Source organism: Armigeres subalbatus, chromosome 1 (genome assembly GCF_024139115.2).
Source record: "Armigeres subalbatus isolate Guangzhou_Male chromosome 1, GZ_Asu_2, whole genome shotgun sequence".
NCBI classification, from domain to species: domain Eukaryota; kingdom Metazoa; phylum Arthropoda; class Insecta; order Diptera; family Culicidae; genus Armigeres; species Armigeres subalbatus.
Window position 1 is genome coordinate 192,790,445 of NC_085139.1, and position 16,337 is coordinate 192,806,781.

Here is a 16,337-nt window from a genome sequence, read left to right on the forward strand (position 1 = left end):
TATGCATTTCGCATAGATTTTGGCCCAAAAAAAATTGGAAAAATATTTGTAAGGCTGTATGAATTGTAATAAATTTGTAAAACGAAGTTGAAAAATGCAGCGTCCCGCGAAACGCGGGACGTCTGGTCACATTACTCAAACTCAATAAACTGAAATTTAAAAACATAATTGATTTCATGAAATTCGAAGTGGCCTAGACTGGGTGATCTGAAATATCCAGAACGGGGATGTGTCTTTTGGCCGAAAGTCATTCGGCTGAAAACCATTTAGTCCAACGCCAATTGGCAGAATAGGGCGATATGTCAAAGCTCATCTAGCTGAATGTCATTTGGCCGAAACGATTAATAGGCCGAAATAGGTTTGGCCGAAAATGTCATTTAGCCGAAAGCGATATGATGGAAAATGCCGTTTAGATGAATCGGTAATTTGGTCAAAATGCCATTTGGTTAATCGAGTCGTCTTCTGCTTCTTCTTCTTCTTCTCCTTCTTCTTCTTCTCCAGTACATTCCAACGAAAACTTCGCCTGCTTTTTAACATTGTATACTATAAGCATTTCCTTAGTTATTAATTTATAGCTTTCTCGCAATTTGCTCGCAAGGATAACTAGATACCCAATTGATCGAGTCATACGGCCCAAAATGTTGTTTGGACGTAATAGTCTTTTAGCAACAAGGTTCATTTGGACGAACAGGTCATTTCTAGACCAACATTTGAAAAGGGTGTAACAGCCAACATTTACTCATTCTGATTCTTCGTCTACATATATAGCGATATATGTGGACAAAGAATCCGAAGGAATAAATTTTGGCTGTTACGCCCTTTTTAAATGTTGGTCTAGATTTATCCGAAACTGTCGTTTGGTCGAAAAAGTCGATTCTATTTTCGCACTTTTTACTTCTCACTATGAAACATGGAAAGTGAAAAATGAAAAATGGGGAGAAAGAAATAAGCAGTGAAAGTGAGACGTCTTACTTACCACTTCTCCCTCTTTATTTTTCACTTCCCAGTGTCAAAAGTAGATCGAAAATGTGAAAGGAGAAGTGTACAGTAAGATTTAAGAAAGTTCTCATTTCTTACTATGAAAAGTGATACTTGATACTTGATGGGCTACAGCTCTTCGATGAACCTACGCCGAATGGAGTATCCTTCTCCACTGGACTCGATCCTGGGCCAATCGCTTCCAGTCGCCCTGAACATTGAGCGCCCTCAGGTCCTCTTCAACTGCAAAAAGCCATCGTGTACGCGGCCTTCCACGAAGCCTGCGGCCTCTTCCGGGTTCTCTACTAAATATTATCTTCGCTTGACGTTCTTCCGGCATACGAACAACGTGACCAGCCCACCGTAGTCTGCCGTGTTGTAAAAGCTTAATAATATCCAGCCCTTTATACACCTGGTACAATTCGTGATTCATGCGACGCCGCCAGATACCGTTCTCCTGTTTACCGCCGAGTATTGTCCGCAGCACCTTACGCTCAAACACTCCGAGAGCTCTTCGATCAGCCTCCTTTAACGTCCATGTCTCATGGCCGTATAAAGCCACCGAAAGAATCACAGTAGTATACGCGGCGAGTTTTGTTTTCATTTGCAGACTGCGGGACTTAAGCTGGTTACGAAATCCGTAATAAGCCCTATTTGCAGCTGCAATACGCCTTTCCACCTCGCGGGTAACATTATTATCGCACGTCACTAATGTTCCAAGATACACAAATTCTTCTACCACTTCAGGTTTTTCACCATCCAGCACCATTTCGCTACCACCACCACTAATGAACCCACGTTGATTGCCAGCGACCATGTACTCCGTTTTGCTGGTATTGATCGTGAGTCCAATCCTCGCTGTCTCCCTTTTAAAAGGCACAAAAGCCTCTTCCACGGCACGGCGATCAATTCCGATAATATCGATATCGTCCGCAAATCCCAGGAGCATATGCGATCTTGTGATAATGGTACCGCTTTTTTGCACACCAGCTCTCCTAATCGCTCCCTCGAGCGCTATATTGAACAGTAGGTTCGAGAGTGCATCACCCTGCTTTAATCCATCTAAGGTAACAAATGACGTCGATATTTCATCCGCAACCCTTACACTTGATTTCGATCCATCCAACGTTATACGAATCAGCCGTATCAGTTTCGCCGGAAAACCATGTTCAAGCATAATTTGCCATAATTCATTCCGTTTCACTGAATCGTACGCCGCCTTGAAATCAATAAACAGATGATGTGTCTGCAAGTTGTACTCCCGGAATTTATCAAGGATTTGTCTCAGGGTAAACATTTGATCCGTCGTTGATCGGCCCTCACGAAAACCTGCTTGGTATTCGCCGACGAAGGACTCTTCAAGCGGTCTCAATCTGTTGAACAGAATACGGGACATAATTTTGTACGCCGAATTAAGGAAGGTTATTCCTCGGTAATTGGCGCACTCCAGTCTGTGCCCTTTCTTAAAGAGAGGGCAAATGAGGCCGTCCAATCAGCTAGCAGGCATTTCCTCGTCTTCCCATATTTTCGACATAATATGGTGCAGAACTTCATAAAGCTGCTCACTGCCATGTTTGAGAAGTTCAGCCGGGAGCTGGTCCCCGCAGCCTTATTGTTTTCAGCTCTTTAACAACTTTTTTAACCTCATCTAGTGTAGGTGACTCCACAGCTTGTCCATCGTCGCTAATATTTATTCTGTTCACCGATGCACCGTCACTTCCTCCATTCAACAAAGTCTCGAAGTGTTGCTTCCACCTGGCGGCCACTTCAGTTTTATCTGTCAGCAAATTCCCTTGTTGGTCATTGCACATGACGGGAGATGGCGCTGTCTTTCTCCACACGCCATTGACAGACTCGTAAAACCTCCGCATATCGTTCTGCTCCATTTTTTCCTGCGCCTCACTAATAACTTGTTCCTCGCACTCTTTTTTTTTTTTTCCTGCGGTGGGTTCGTTTTTCGGCTGCTCTTGCTTCCTTGTACCGATCTCTATTCGATCGGGTACCCGACACCAACATCCGGCTTCTGGCAACGTTCTTCTCGTCTGTTACTCTCTGACACTCCACATCGAACCAACCCGTCCTGGGTCGCCTCTGTGCAGTGCCTACCACTTCTCGTGCTGTTGTGCTCACCGCTTCATGGATCGACTCCCATAGATCGTTGATGTTGTCGCTAACGTTGATTGCACTTATCCGTTCGTCGAGCTTCTGGCGGTACTCAGCCGATACTCCTTCCGCCGACAATCGCTGGATATTGTAACGCATCGTTCGCTGTGATCTTTCGTTCAATACAGTTGACAACCGTGATCGAATTTTACTGACAACGAGGTAGTGATCAGAGTCAATGTTCGGACCTCTGAATGTCCGCACATCGATAACATCCGAGAAATGGCGCCCATCCACCAGAACATGGTCTATCTGGCTGCAAGTTTCGCCATTTGGGTGTCTCCAGGTGTGCTTTCGGATGTTCTTTCGTGCAAAGTAGGTGCTACTGATGGCCATCCCTCTGGCAGCAGCAAAATTTACTAGCCGTAGGCCGTTGTCATTGGTAGCGGAGTGAAGGCTCTCCCTACCGATTACGGGGCGGAAAAAGTCCTCTCTACCGACCTGAGCTTTAGCGTCTCCGTTAACAATTTTCACGTCATGTTTTGGGCACTCTCCGTAGCCTTTATCAGGACATTCATAAAGTGTCCTTCACGTCGTCGGATTTATCGTTTGTCGGTGCGTAAACGTTTATTAGGCTGTAATTGAAAAATTTGCCCCGTATCCTCAACACACAGATTCGTTCGCTGATGGGTTTCCACCGCATCACTCGCTTCATCTGCTTGCCCATCACTACGAAACCACCTGTTCGACCAAACAACATTTTTGGTCGTGGTTCATCCAAATGACATTTTGAGCCAAATGGCCTATTATGTCAAATGATTTTTTTCTCAAATGACATGAATATATGAGAAAATAAATTCCATCCACTCTCTCACCTGTAAGTGGCACTGCAGTTATTTAATACCACTCGTCAATGTCATTTATATTATAAGTACATTATGTAATTTTGTTAAAAAGTAACAAAAAATGAAAAAAAATGAAAAAAATTAAATCCCCTGGGGTAAAACGGGGACTAGTTAGCTCGGATCAGCTCGTATACAAAATCAATCATAGAAAAATTATCAAACAAAAAAGTCCGATCGGCTTATGTGCAATAGTTTGACGACGCGTTTCAACGCTGCGGAAAAAAATAACTTTTACCCTTCATATCATAGTTCTTTTGATTTTTGACAAAATCACTCGTAATAATGTTGGCATTGAATGAATGCAGTGCCACCTAGATGTGGAATAATGGATGAAATCACGAAAAACTTCAAACTAAGTAGGAGCCACTTGACGGATCGTGCTGAAATTTTTTTACAGTAAGTTCTGGAAGCAAGATATTTTACTTTCAGGGGGTATCAGCATTAAAAAAAAACAATGATTTTGTTCGTTAGTGTAGTCCACCAATGAGAATAGATAATTCAATGACCAGCACTTTCATATTTTATTTATTTATTACAATATTTTGATTGCAAAACTAGGAAATTAAAAAAAAATCACCGCTGCCCAGATTTGATTAACGTGCCATCGCTTGAAAGCCCTACATCTTACCATGACTCTATCTAACATTTCGAATATAGGTATTTGTAAAGAAAGCAGAACAGTAACCGGTGCCAGCGAAAGTGGTACATGTCACATGGAGTAAATTTTACAGGAGACGCATTTTTCCAAAAACTCTGCAACTCAACTGTCCCACTAATTACACTAATAACGTAAGCATTTAGGGGGTGAGGGGAGGTCTGCCATTTTCTTACGCTCCATATAAGTAAAAAATATTTGTATGGGAAAAATCTTACATGGAAACATCTTACAAAATGCAACATAAACCGAAAATCGTTGCCACTAAAAGTGGTACATGTACCGTTTTGCTTCGAATTGCCGGACGCTTCGAAATCCGGACACTTCTGATGTTATTCGATTTTATTTACCATCTCGACAAGTTTTTCTTGGGTTATCAATGCAGGGAACGATTTTTAGACTTGAAACCAATTTAACAAATGTAAGTAATACGTGATCTGTGGTAAAAACTTGAAAATTAGACGTAAAAATTGAAGGCATGTCATAATCAACGGTACATTTCGTTTTTCTTAGGATGCAGCTGAAGACTCAACATTAGAAAAACTAAGCTCATAATTTGTATAGTCTATCATTTGCAAGGGGTATTAGTGATTTATTAACACAGTATGATAGCAATCTTTGTCATGAATTAGAGAAATTGTTTGGGAATTCATTGCTTTATAATTTTTATTACATTTTCTGTATGTCCGGACTTCGAGGCAAGTTTTTAGAATTGCTTCGATTTCCGGACATGCTGAAATGACGTTGAATAACTGTTTATCAATTAAACTAATTGAATTGAAATGATTCGTAATGAGCAAACATAGTTACAATTTTATTAGATTTGAGTTGCTGCACCTCAAACGGAACATTGCTTACTCTCAGCTTATCGATACATACTTATACACATATTGCTAGTGGAATCCGTTTTTTGATTACTTTACACAAGTAGCAAAACTTGCTTTCAGTTTCTAGTGGAAGGTTGTCTTCAAAAGTATTTTTTAAATCATTCACATTTTTGTAAAAAAAATAAGTTCGTAAGATTTGCTTTTTTAAAAGAATTGTATCAGTTTTACAGACACGTTGTGAACGACACTAGTCAAATAAAAAATTCAACATTGCTCGGACGCGCCCGGATTTATCAATCTACATGAATTATTTATTTCAATCGTTTCCCGTTCCCCCTAATCATAATTATTTCTGACATGATTCATTAGAAGAGAATTTTGGTCATCTAATCCTTCCTATTATCTATTGCAAATTATCCACGTTAGTTTGAGGACTCATTGTCCAGTTTTGAAAATATTTCACCCGTCAAATGTCCAAAAAGGGTTCTACCTTAAGGGGGGAGGAGTGGTGTGAAACTATTAGATTCCCAATGTTGTGTATTGCAGTTGAATGCTCCCGCTTTGTTTCAATTACTGTTTTTTGGTAGTCCTGGTTAATCACGGACCAAAAACTTCGAATGGTACATACAACGGCGGGATGCCAGATTTCCATACAAATCTGTATAAAAACCTTACATTACGGATTTATATTAATCGAGAAATATGAATGCTTTATGCTAGACGTATTTGAATCAATTGGTTATTTGAGAATTCATATAGCCAAACTCGAAGTGTCCGGAAATTCGAAGCAAAATTGTCCGGTATTTGAAGCATCCCTCATACTGTGTCCGGATTTCGAAGCAAGCGATGTTCAATGTTTTCGATTATATTGTCTATTTCGTGCTTACAAAATGTCATTTTCAGTACACTACAGCAAATTTGATAAGTTAATCTTGACAGGGTGTGGTATCACTCAGTGTCAAGTACTTAATTCCGTTTGAAATATTAAACTGAAAATTCAGCTGTGCTTAGGTGTCCGGACTTCGAGTCAAAACGGTACATTTATAAAATCACTTTAAAAGGGAGCATCCACGTTGTAAAATTTTCTTATAAATAAGCTGATTTTAGTGGATGGAGCTGTACATGTACCACTTTTTCTGGCAACGAAATGGCCATTGTGATATATACCAGAAATTAAAATGTGCATATCTCCAGATTCAGTTGTCAAAAAACACTTTTTCGTTCTTCCCTTACTAGATCTTTGCAAACAGAAGCCGTTGGAGTAAAAAACACAAAATTGACAAAAGTGGTTTATCTACCACTTTCGCTGGTTCCTATCTATCTATCTATCTATCTATCTATATAAAAATGAGTTTATATTTCCGTTGAGGCAATATAACTCACGAACGGATAGACCGATTTTCAAGATTTCTTCACCAATCGATTCGTCTTGGGATCAGCTGTGTTTGTGCATACTAGGGATTGATCGACTTGACGAGAAAAGTTGGAAAATTGTCAACCCACCCTAATATGATCGATAAGGATCCAGACATAAATCAAATTATTACTTATTCGTGACCACACATAAAGTTTATTTTTATATATGTTTTATAAGTGGTTTGCTTGAAGAATGGTTGTGTGTGGGCTTATATAAATCATAACTTGAATCTATGGATTTTTGCCTAAATGTGTGGATTTTTGGTAGTGTAGTATTTCTTGTTGGAGTTATCGGGCAACCAACCAATCACAAACTCAAACCTTGTCGGCTTACAATATTGTGTATCTGGTACAAAGTTAGACGACATTTTCTACCGAAGAAGAATTTTCTTGAAATACAGGCAAGTTACCCAGCTTCGGAAATAGTGTGCTGGATACACATAAGGATTCGCCAAATAACTCATCATTTAATTTAATAGATAAAACTTCGGAAGAAAGTTCGGTTCGCAAGTCCCTACTTCCAAATTCAAACTTGGTGCTACGGCGACAATAATGCCCAAAACATGGAGTTGATTGTTTACACTGTCAATGACAATTGACAACCCATGTTTTCGGAGAAAATTAACTTTAATTTTAAAAATAATAAAGATCGGGTCTGCCTGTTTTGATAAGAAGGAAATAGTGTACTACACAAACTACCTTAAAGACTGAGAGATGATGAGAAGAAACAACACACGCAGTGGATGAGTTAGCGCCGGGAACATTTAATTTAAATAATTCATGCCTAATGCCTTCGGCTCCGCAGAGGTTTTTGTTAAGCATTTGAGCCAATTAAATAAACGAACTGGAAAAAACACTTTCAAATCTTCAATTCTAAGAACTTAACCAACAAAATATTTTTTTCATTTATTCATACTTACCCTTGTCATCGTGTCTACAATAAGATCTTTTTATTTAAGTTTTCCGGTTCCCCAAAGCTAAAATTAGTGTAAAAGAATAATGAAAAACTGTATTGAAAAACATAATTCCGGATCCGTAATGCTCCACGGCAAATGAACCTTCCAAATAAACTTTACATAAAAACGAAAAGCGAATCAAAAATCGGTATAATAATTACGGAACAGATTTTCATGATTTTTTTTTATTCCTACCCCTTCCCCATCGTAGTAATAATGGTGTTTTTTATTTGTATGAAAATCATAAATCCCTTCCCGTCCCTCCACAAACCATTATGCTATAACCGTATACGGCTCTGCAACAACTTCAAATCAAGGACATCTTTCCAGAAAATAACTACAGCCGAACCACCAATGAATGTTAGTATCACAAATATGTAATATTTATTATCGTTATTAAAATTCATAACTGGGTTACATACAATAATGACTTTTTACAATTTCGCTAATGTGTCTTTTGCTTCGGATTTTGGTTGAGAACTACCTTCCTTTACAATTTGCCTTACACTTTACTAACTTCCACGATTTTAGTTTCCAATCTACGACGGTACTTAAAATTGTAGCATTCCAATAATTTCCGATAATAGTTTGATGCTCGTCGCTTCAATGCTATGCCTGCTCCGCTTCAAATATTTATAATTAAAATGAGTTCGTATAGCACATTTCAACTAGGTTCACTTATTTTTCATTGTGTCTGTGAGTGTGTTCTAGTGATTCAAGATTCAATCGTAATAACTTCATCTGAATTTCAAACCGAACTTTCGCACTTTGTGTAACTACTTCTCAATCGATATCGCTGTTCGGTCGTTCACTCTACCTATTCAGTATACAGTGCAAATCGTTTACATTTGCCATTCACCTTCATCACACGCACCGTTTCCCACACATTCACAGTCCCATTCATCCGGAAACTTAAAAGCTCTAACAGGTCAGGAAATTTCATGTGATCCCCCGAGTCCCGATCTCGAGCAGCTTCGGCTCGTTGTTGTTCAGCTGGGATTCCATCGCGTTGATGTTCGATTTGAGCCGCAACATTTGCAGCTCGACGCGGGCATTTTCTCGCTTGAGCTCGCTGATCTCCTCGTCCAAGGTGAGCATGTCTTCGGTACCGCCGGGTCCGGCATTGGTTTGCGACTGAGACTGTGTCGGCGCTCCGCCAACTGATCCCGGAAGAGAGCCTATTCCACCGGAACCAGGCACCGATACCGGATCCGACGAGTGACTGTTCTTCGAATGGAGGTCATCCGAAGTGACGCTTCCGAGGACACCACCAAGGGACGGTCCCGTGGAAATGGCCGATCCTCCGCTAGTGCCAAGCAGGCCATTCTTTGTCGGGTTATAATTCGTTGCCAGGTCTGTCGAAGCAATAGAGATCCAGATCTTTAGGACACACCTACACAATGGGTCAATCTTCGATCAGCTTACCGTTGAAAGATTTCGCTGCCGCCGAGGTCGAGTTCATGAGGACCTCGTCGCTATAGCGTGGCTTCTTATTGGCCTGCTGGCCGGCAGCAGCCTGGGCCGTTGGGCAGCTGGCCGTCGTGCGATGGGTACTGAAGGTGCCATCGATGTGCCCGTTGCCATCGCAACCCGGTGTCTGGCACTGGAACGGTTCGAACTTACCGGCTGCGGCTTGGGCCATCGCTGCCTTGGCCTGCTCGATGGTTCCCCCACTCTCCAGGATATGCATCTTGTTGCGCAACGCTATCGGGCAGCCGGACGCACTGTTGAAGAAACCGACAGACATTGGTAAGGTTTTGAGCATTTGGTTTGGTTTAGCTTTTGGTGACTACCTTCGGTGTGAGAGGAACTTGCCCGTGGAGTGACCGGATCCATCGCAGCCCGGAATGGGGCATCTGCTTAGAGAAAAGTAAATCGAAAGAGAAGAAACACACGGCAAAAATGAATCGATGGAAGTGCGATGAGGCCGATGGTGGGAATTACCTTAACGGTTCCGACTCCTGGCCGTCGCGTGGTTTGCTTTTCGGTTTCGATGCTCGTGGACAGCCGGAAAGGCTTCGGTGTGAGCTGTAGTTGCCGGTCGCGTGACCAGAGCCGTCGCATCCGGGCGTTGGACATTTCAGTTCTTGGGATTGCGATGGGAACTGGGGCCGTTCCAGTCGTTGATACCCGGTTAGTCTGTCGATGAAGGAATAAGAGTGATTTTCTTCGTTATTGACAAGATGATGGTAAGGATTAATAAGCAGCAGGGTATTTATATTGAATAGAGTGACTTAAGAATATCAAAAAGATATATTTTTGCGAATTGTTGCGAGATTCGAAGGCCAAGTGAACTATAAAAAAAATACCCAAAATAACCAAACGTGTGTTGTTACTTTTTTAAAGTGCGACTCAAATGTCGCATAATAATCAAACAAAAAAAACAAACTTGAGGAATTTTGCTCTCTTTCATATAGAGAATGAAGTCTCTCAGTTGTTGTTTTGCACTCGTCACGCTCGGACGTTTATTTAAAAACACAGAAAACTTCGATTTTCGGTTTAAAAACTAAAGTACCGCAAATGTCAATTTGTAGTTCGCACTAAAACAAATTATCAGAACGATCATAGTAGTCTGGTTTCAGATATTGATAACATACATAATTCGGGTTTTGACAACTAACTGTTTTTGCTGTGTTTTCGAAGTTTTCGAAAAGTTTTCGAAAATGGAATATTTGATCGAAGACTACCATTCGTCGGGAATACGGTCCATAGACCTAGGCAATAATATCTCATATGACTTTAGCAGCGATTCAGATTGGGATCAAGCTCGTAACAAAGATATTTTTCAATAGCATTTCACCCGTCTTAAACTACATTACTTTATAATACAGGAAATACAATCGAAATTGAAGCGAAGAAGGAGAAAATGGTCTTATTTTATCCAAAAGCAATTTAAAATTTAATTTGAAGGCTAGTTTCTGTGCCAAAAACTTTAAAGGTCAAAGGAATGGAGATAAAGTCGGATCGATCAGCATCGAAATTTGGTCGTTTGATGTCAAATTTTTCAACTATGAGGCTATTTTGTCAAGTTGCTGTAACCAGATTCGATAGAAATGTGCTACTTGGGTTTCGTCAACTCCGTCCAACTTTCAATTATTCCCACCCTTGGAATTTAATGGCGGCCCAGGTTATTATTTTGGAACGATACAACTGCTGCGATACTGGGAAACACAAACATGGTGAGCCAGTTCCAGTTCCCACTCTGTCTTTTTAACCCTTTTGTTACCGACAGGGTACCCGGGTACCTTTTTCGTTTTCAAGTGACTTTTTTTTAGGGTTCTAAACATCGCAGGAAATTGAAATTCCGTGACATATTCAAACTCGGCAAAATTAAGGTTTAGGTGGTATGAAAATGAAAATCCAGTAAGGGAGGGCTTAGGGAGGGGCTTCTGAATATTTTTACCCCATAACGTACCGACAGGGTACCCGGGTACCCACGTTTTGGTATAACCATAACTTCGTTAGTTTTCAACCGATTTGGACGATTCCGTTTGCTATTCATCCTCTATCCGAACCGTGTCACATAGGACCGATCTGAATTACCTGGTTACCGGAGTTCCGGATTTGCTAGACCATGTCTCAAAAATGGAGAAGTTGGTCTTATAGAATCCAAATGATGATTTCTTGTATCCTGAGTTACCAGTATCGCAGAAAACTCGAGGATTATGACTTCCCAACGTATTAGGACCACGTGATCATATGGACTCGGAACGGACATCCCGGAATAGGTTCCCGTGGGCCCTATAGTGGCCGCTAATTCATTCTGAAGGAACCCTGACAATATGGGTATCAAAATTCTTGAAATTGTTTCGGAAACATATTTTCCATGTAGTTGAGACCATAGGATGGATATCAACTGGAACGGTCATCCTGGAATAGGTTCCCGGAGGGTCCGTAGGGGCCAAACACTATTTTAGAATAAACCCTGGCAATATGGGTATCAAAATTCCTGGAATTGTTCCTGAAGCATGTTTTCCATGTAGTTGAGACCATAGGATGGATATGAACCGGAATGATAATTCTGGAACAGGTTCTCGGAGGGCCCGTAGTGGCCAAAAACTCATTTAGAATAAACCCTAGCAATATGGGTATCAAAATTTTTGGAATTGTTCCGGAAACATATTGTCCATGTAGTTGAAACCATAGGATGGATATCAACCGGAACGGTCATCCTGGAATAGGTTCAAAAAGGGTCTAAAGTGACCATAAATTCATTTGGAAGAATCCCTGGCAATATGGGTATCAAAATTCTTGGAATTGTTCCGGAAACATGTTTTCCATGTAGTTGAGACCATAGGATGAATATGAACCGGAACGGTCATTCTGGAACAGGTTCCCGGAGGGCTCGTAGGGGCCAAAAACTCATTTAGAAGACACCCTGGCATCAAAATTCTTGGAATATTTTCGGAAACATGTTTTCCAAGAAGATGGGACTGATGTTGGGTCATCAGGCTGAATGGCCGTTAGGCCGAATGGTTATTGGGTCGAATGACAAGTGAGGAGTGAATAGTGAGAAGTGAGCAGTGAGAAGTGGAAAGAGAAAAGTGAAAAGTGAAATGAAATAAATGAGAAGAGAGAAGTGAAAAGTGACACAGTGTTGACCCGATTTTGTCACTCCCCGATTTTATCTTCCTCCGACTTTATCACATTTTCGACCCGATTTTATCACGTCCCGCTTTTGTCACGTTTTTGACCCATTTTGTCACCATAAAAAATTTTGAAAATTTTAGTCTTCCTTTTTATTTTTGTAAATTATTCAGCAAACACCAATGATACTTACAGCGCCTGTGGATCATTATAAAGCATTTCTGAGTACCTGTCAAGAATTTTTAAGTCTTTTTGTCATAAAGGAAAAAGAAGATAGCAAGAGCTATCGCTTTAACCAGGATAGATTTCGGTCGACTTTTTTCATTTCTTTATTGAGGCTTCGTCGCCATGAGCCTTTAGGTTTGCCTTGTTTACAGATTACTTCCGCCCAATGTAAACTGTGGACACAGCCCCACTTCCGTTCTCGAATTTCTTTTGCTAACGGCCTCTAGTGACAATGACGATGGACCTCATTGTTTCAGATCCATTTGTGAGGCCACTCGGCACGAATTATGTATCGCAGGCATCTGTTGATAAACACCTGCATCCGTTGAGTGTTCTCCACTGATACACACCATGTTTCGCTAGCGTATAACAACACAGATTTCACGTTAAAGTTGAAAATTCGGATTTTGGTGCGTTTACTTATCTGCCTGTTTCCAGATATTTCTTGAACTCGCTAAGGCAGCCCTTCCCTAGTAACATTTTGTTTTATGGTGGTTTTATAACACTGTTGTAGAGCAAATTATGGTCTTCAAGAGCGTTATAAAACTTAAAATGTTACTTGGGTTGCTTTCTTGATCGGTGCGCCTATGTCGATCTTGGTACCGCCATCTGGCGACATTTGACTACCAAGATATTGGAAGCTTTCAACATGTTCCACTAATTGTCCGACTGCTGTGAAACTGGAAGAGGTCATCGTGTTTACATCCAACGAATTGGTTTTGTTGACGTTTATGACTAAACCTGCCGAAGAGGAGCGCTCGGCAAGCTTACTGAGCTTACTCTGTATATCAGAGCACCATGGAGCGAGGAGTGCAACGTCATCAGCCAATTCTAAATCGTTTAGGTGCTCCATGGTTAAGGCAGCCCGCTGTTTGGTTCACGGTCAATCGCACCTACCAGAATCTCCTCGATTACCATCAGGAACAGTAACTGAGATAGAATACATCCTTGCCTCAAACTAGCTACGACCCGGCCTCGTACTGTACCTCGATGAGGCCGATGACTTTCTCAGGAGCCCCCTTGCGCCTTAGGGCGCCCACATATTCTCGTGAATGAGACGGTCGAAAGCTTTTTCGTAGTCAATGAATACCAAGTAAAGGGACTCTTGGAATTCGTTGACCTGCTCCAGATTGATACGGAGCGTGACAATATGGTCCACACAGGATCTTCCGGCACGAAATCTGGCCTGCTGCCGTCGGAGAGTCGCATCGATCTTCTCCTGAATCCGGGCTAGGATAACTTTGCATAGAACTTTGAGAACGGTACACAGCAACATAATGCCTCGCCAGTTATCGCATTCAGTCAGGTCACCTTTTTGGGGCACCTTCACTAAGATACCTTGCATCCAGTCGACCGGGAAAGCTGCGTCCCAGATATTACGAAATAAACGATGCAGTAGTTGAGCGGATGTCATGGGGTTAGCTTTGAGCATCTCGGCTGATATACGACCTTTATATATACCAGATATACTCCCGAGGAAGGTAGCTTCATGAGAGAACAGTTTCAAAGTGCTTAGTGAAGAATGCTTCCTCGCTCCATATCATGCTTCCGAGACAATTTCATGAATTTTGATACCCATATTGCCAGGGTTTCTTCAAAATGAGTTTGTGGCCACTTTCGGCCCCAAGGGAACCTGTTCCAGGATGACCGGTTCGTTGTCAAACCATCCTATGGTCCAATAGCTTATCAGATCATACTTCCGAAACAATTTCGTGAATTTTGATACCCATATTGCCAGTGTTTCATCAGCATGAGTTTGTGGCCAGTTTAGACCCGACGGGAACCTGTTTCCGGAATACCTGTTCCGGGATTTAATCATAAGACGGTCCTGTAACATAGTTAAGTTATATTCTTTAAATTTCCACCGAAGTTTATAAGTCATGACGCAATAAATCTTTATTTGGTTGAATATATATATCTTTAATTTATACATACTTTGGGACTTGGCCCAGTTAATCCGGAATTCCAGTAACCAGTCGAATCGGTTCTATGTAACATGTATCGAATAGCAGGTAAGTTCCTGCATCCGTAGCAACCAAAATCGTCAAAATCGGTGAAAAACTGACAATGTTATGATCATTTTAAGCCCGTGGGTATCCGGGTACCCTGTCGGTAACGTAAGGGTGTTTTTTTTTGTCGGTAACAAAAGGATTAAGAATATTCCTGTCTGTTCTTTCAATGTTATTCAATGCAATATACAAAATTTATGTATTAATGAAACCTCCCTCCATGTTCTCAAACTTGTTTGTTATTAATAATGTCGTCGGCAAATCCAAATGGCTAGAATGACTTTCTACACGTGTCAATATTTTATCTTTATATTGCTTCCTCGGGAATGATATTGAATAACAGACATTATGCAACCTGAAAGAACTTTTTGACATAATTATCTGCGCATTTAAAAAAATCAAAAACGATTATGAAACTTAAACTTTGCACACCCGAGAGGTATTGTAGTCATAATCAACTTGGTAGGGCTGTTTGCCTGAATGCCACTAGGCCGAAAGTCATTTGGCCGAAAGGGTTCTTCTTCTTCTTCTTATTGGCATTAGATCCCCACACTGGGACAGAGCCGCCTCGCAGCTTAGTGTTCATTAAGCACTTCCACAGTTATTAACTGCGAGGTTTCTAAGCCAGGTTACCATTTTTGCATTCGTATATAATGAGGCTAGCACGATGATACTTTTATGCCCAGGGAAGTGGAGACAATTTCCAATCCGAAAATTGCCTAGACCGGCACCGGGAATCGAACCCAGCCACCCTCAGCATGGTCTTGCTTTGTAGCCGCACGTCTTACCGCACGGCTAAGGAGGGCCCCAAGGATCATATAGCCGAATAGGACATTTGGCCGAATAGGAAAATTGGCCGAATAGGACATTTGGCCAGAAAGGGCATTTGGCCGAATAGGACAGACGTCTTACTTGCCACTTCTGATTTTGCACAGTGAGGAGTGAGAAGTGAAACGTCTCTATTCTCACAACACATTACAAAAAGATGTCTATTAAGGAGTGCACTGTGTTACTGCATACATCGATGGCAGTGATGTTAAACAAGTCACTGTTTGAACGGACAATCATCTTACATCAAGGACGTTTTGAAGGAGCTAGAAGGTCTGAAGTAGCTTGAAAAGATGAGAATTGAATTTTGATGCCTATCGGTTCAAGAATATAACTTTCAAAACTAGATTGTGGAGCTAGAACGTTCGACTAAACATGAAAAAGCAGTGCGAGAAATCATGTCTACTCATCGGATTACTGAGATATTTATAGGTTTAAGAATAGGCCTTTCGAGACTTGGTTATATACACGGAAGCGGTAAAATAAGTATTGCACCAGCTCCTTCAAATATTTAAACTGCGTTGGTCACCTAGTGGACATCATATTTATCGTATTCGAAATTTGACAAAAAAAAATCAATGCTTCGGAACATCCGCAAATGTGGTCAATTCTTAAAATTCGATCTAAAATGTTGCGACCTTTTCTAAACCGATGGTAGCAATATTGGAGCAAAACCATTGCTAGAGTCGTTCGTTGGCCACGGGTGGCTACTGAGTGATCCTTTGGGAGCTCCGGAACATCCGTACACCGAACCAGAGATTGCAGCATTTTATTGCAATCTTGCATTAGTTTCGCGTATAGTTTGCCATAATTTGCAACATATGCACAGATTGCATTAAGTAAACGGC

At 41.1% G+C, this 16,337-nt stretch overlaps 1 protein-coding gene across 5 annotated transcripts in view; it reads right to left on the reverse strand.

The window, feature by feature from the left end:
- Window positions 1-8,195: 8,195 nt before the first annotated feature.
- Window positions 8,196-16,337, reverse strand: part of LOC134209387 (myelin transcription factor 1-like) — a 52,469-nt gene continuing 44,327 nt past the window's right edge. For 4 of the 5 annotated variants that reach the window (XM_062685400.1, XM_062685373.1, XM_062685387.1 and 1 more), the window contains 4 exons: window positions 9,785-9,979; window positions 9,634-9,699; window positions 9,266-9,564; window positions 8,196-9,195 (listed from right to left, as the gene is read on the reverse strand). In XM_062685400.1, the coding sequence (XP_062541384.1) occupies window positions 8,780-9,195; window positions 9,266-9,564; window positions 9,634-9,699; window positions 9,785-9,979 (976 nt within the window). In that variant the 3' untranslated portion in view covers window positions 8,196-8,779. The remainder of the gene's footprint in view (window positions 9,196-9,265; window positions 9,565-9,633; window positions 9,700-9,784; window positions 9,980-16,337) is intronic. The other variant, XM_062685392.1, reaches the window with a different exon arrangement.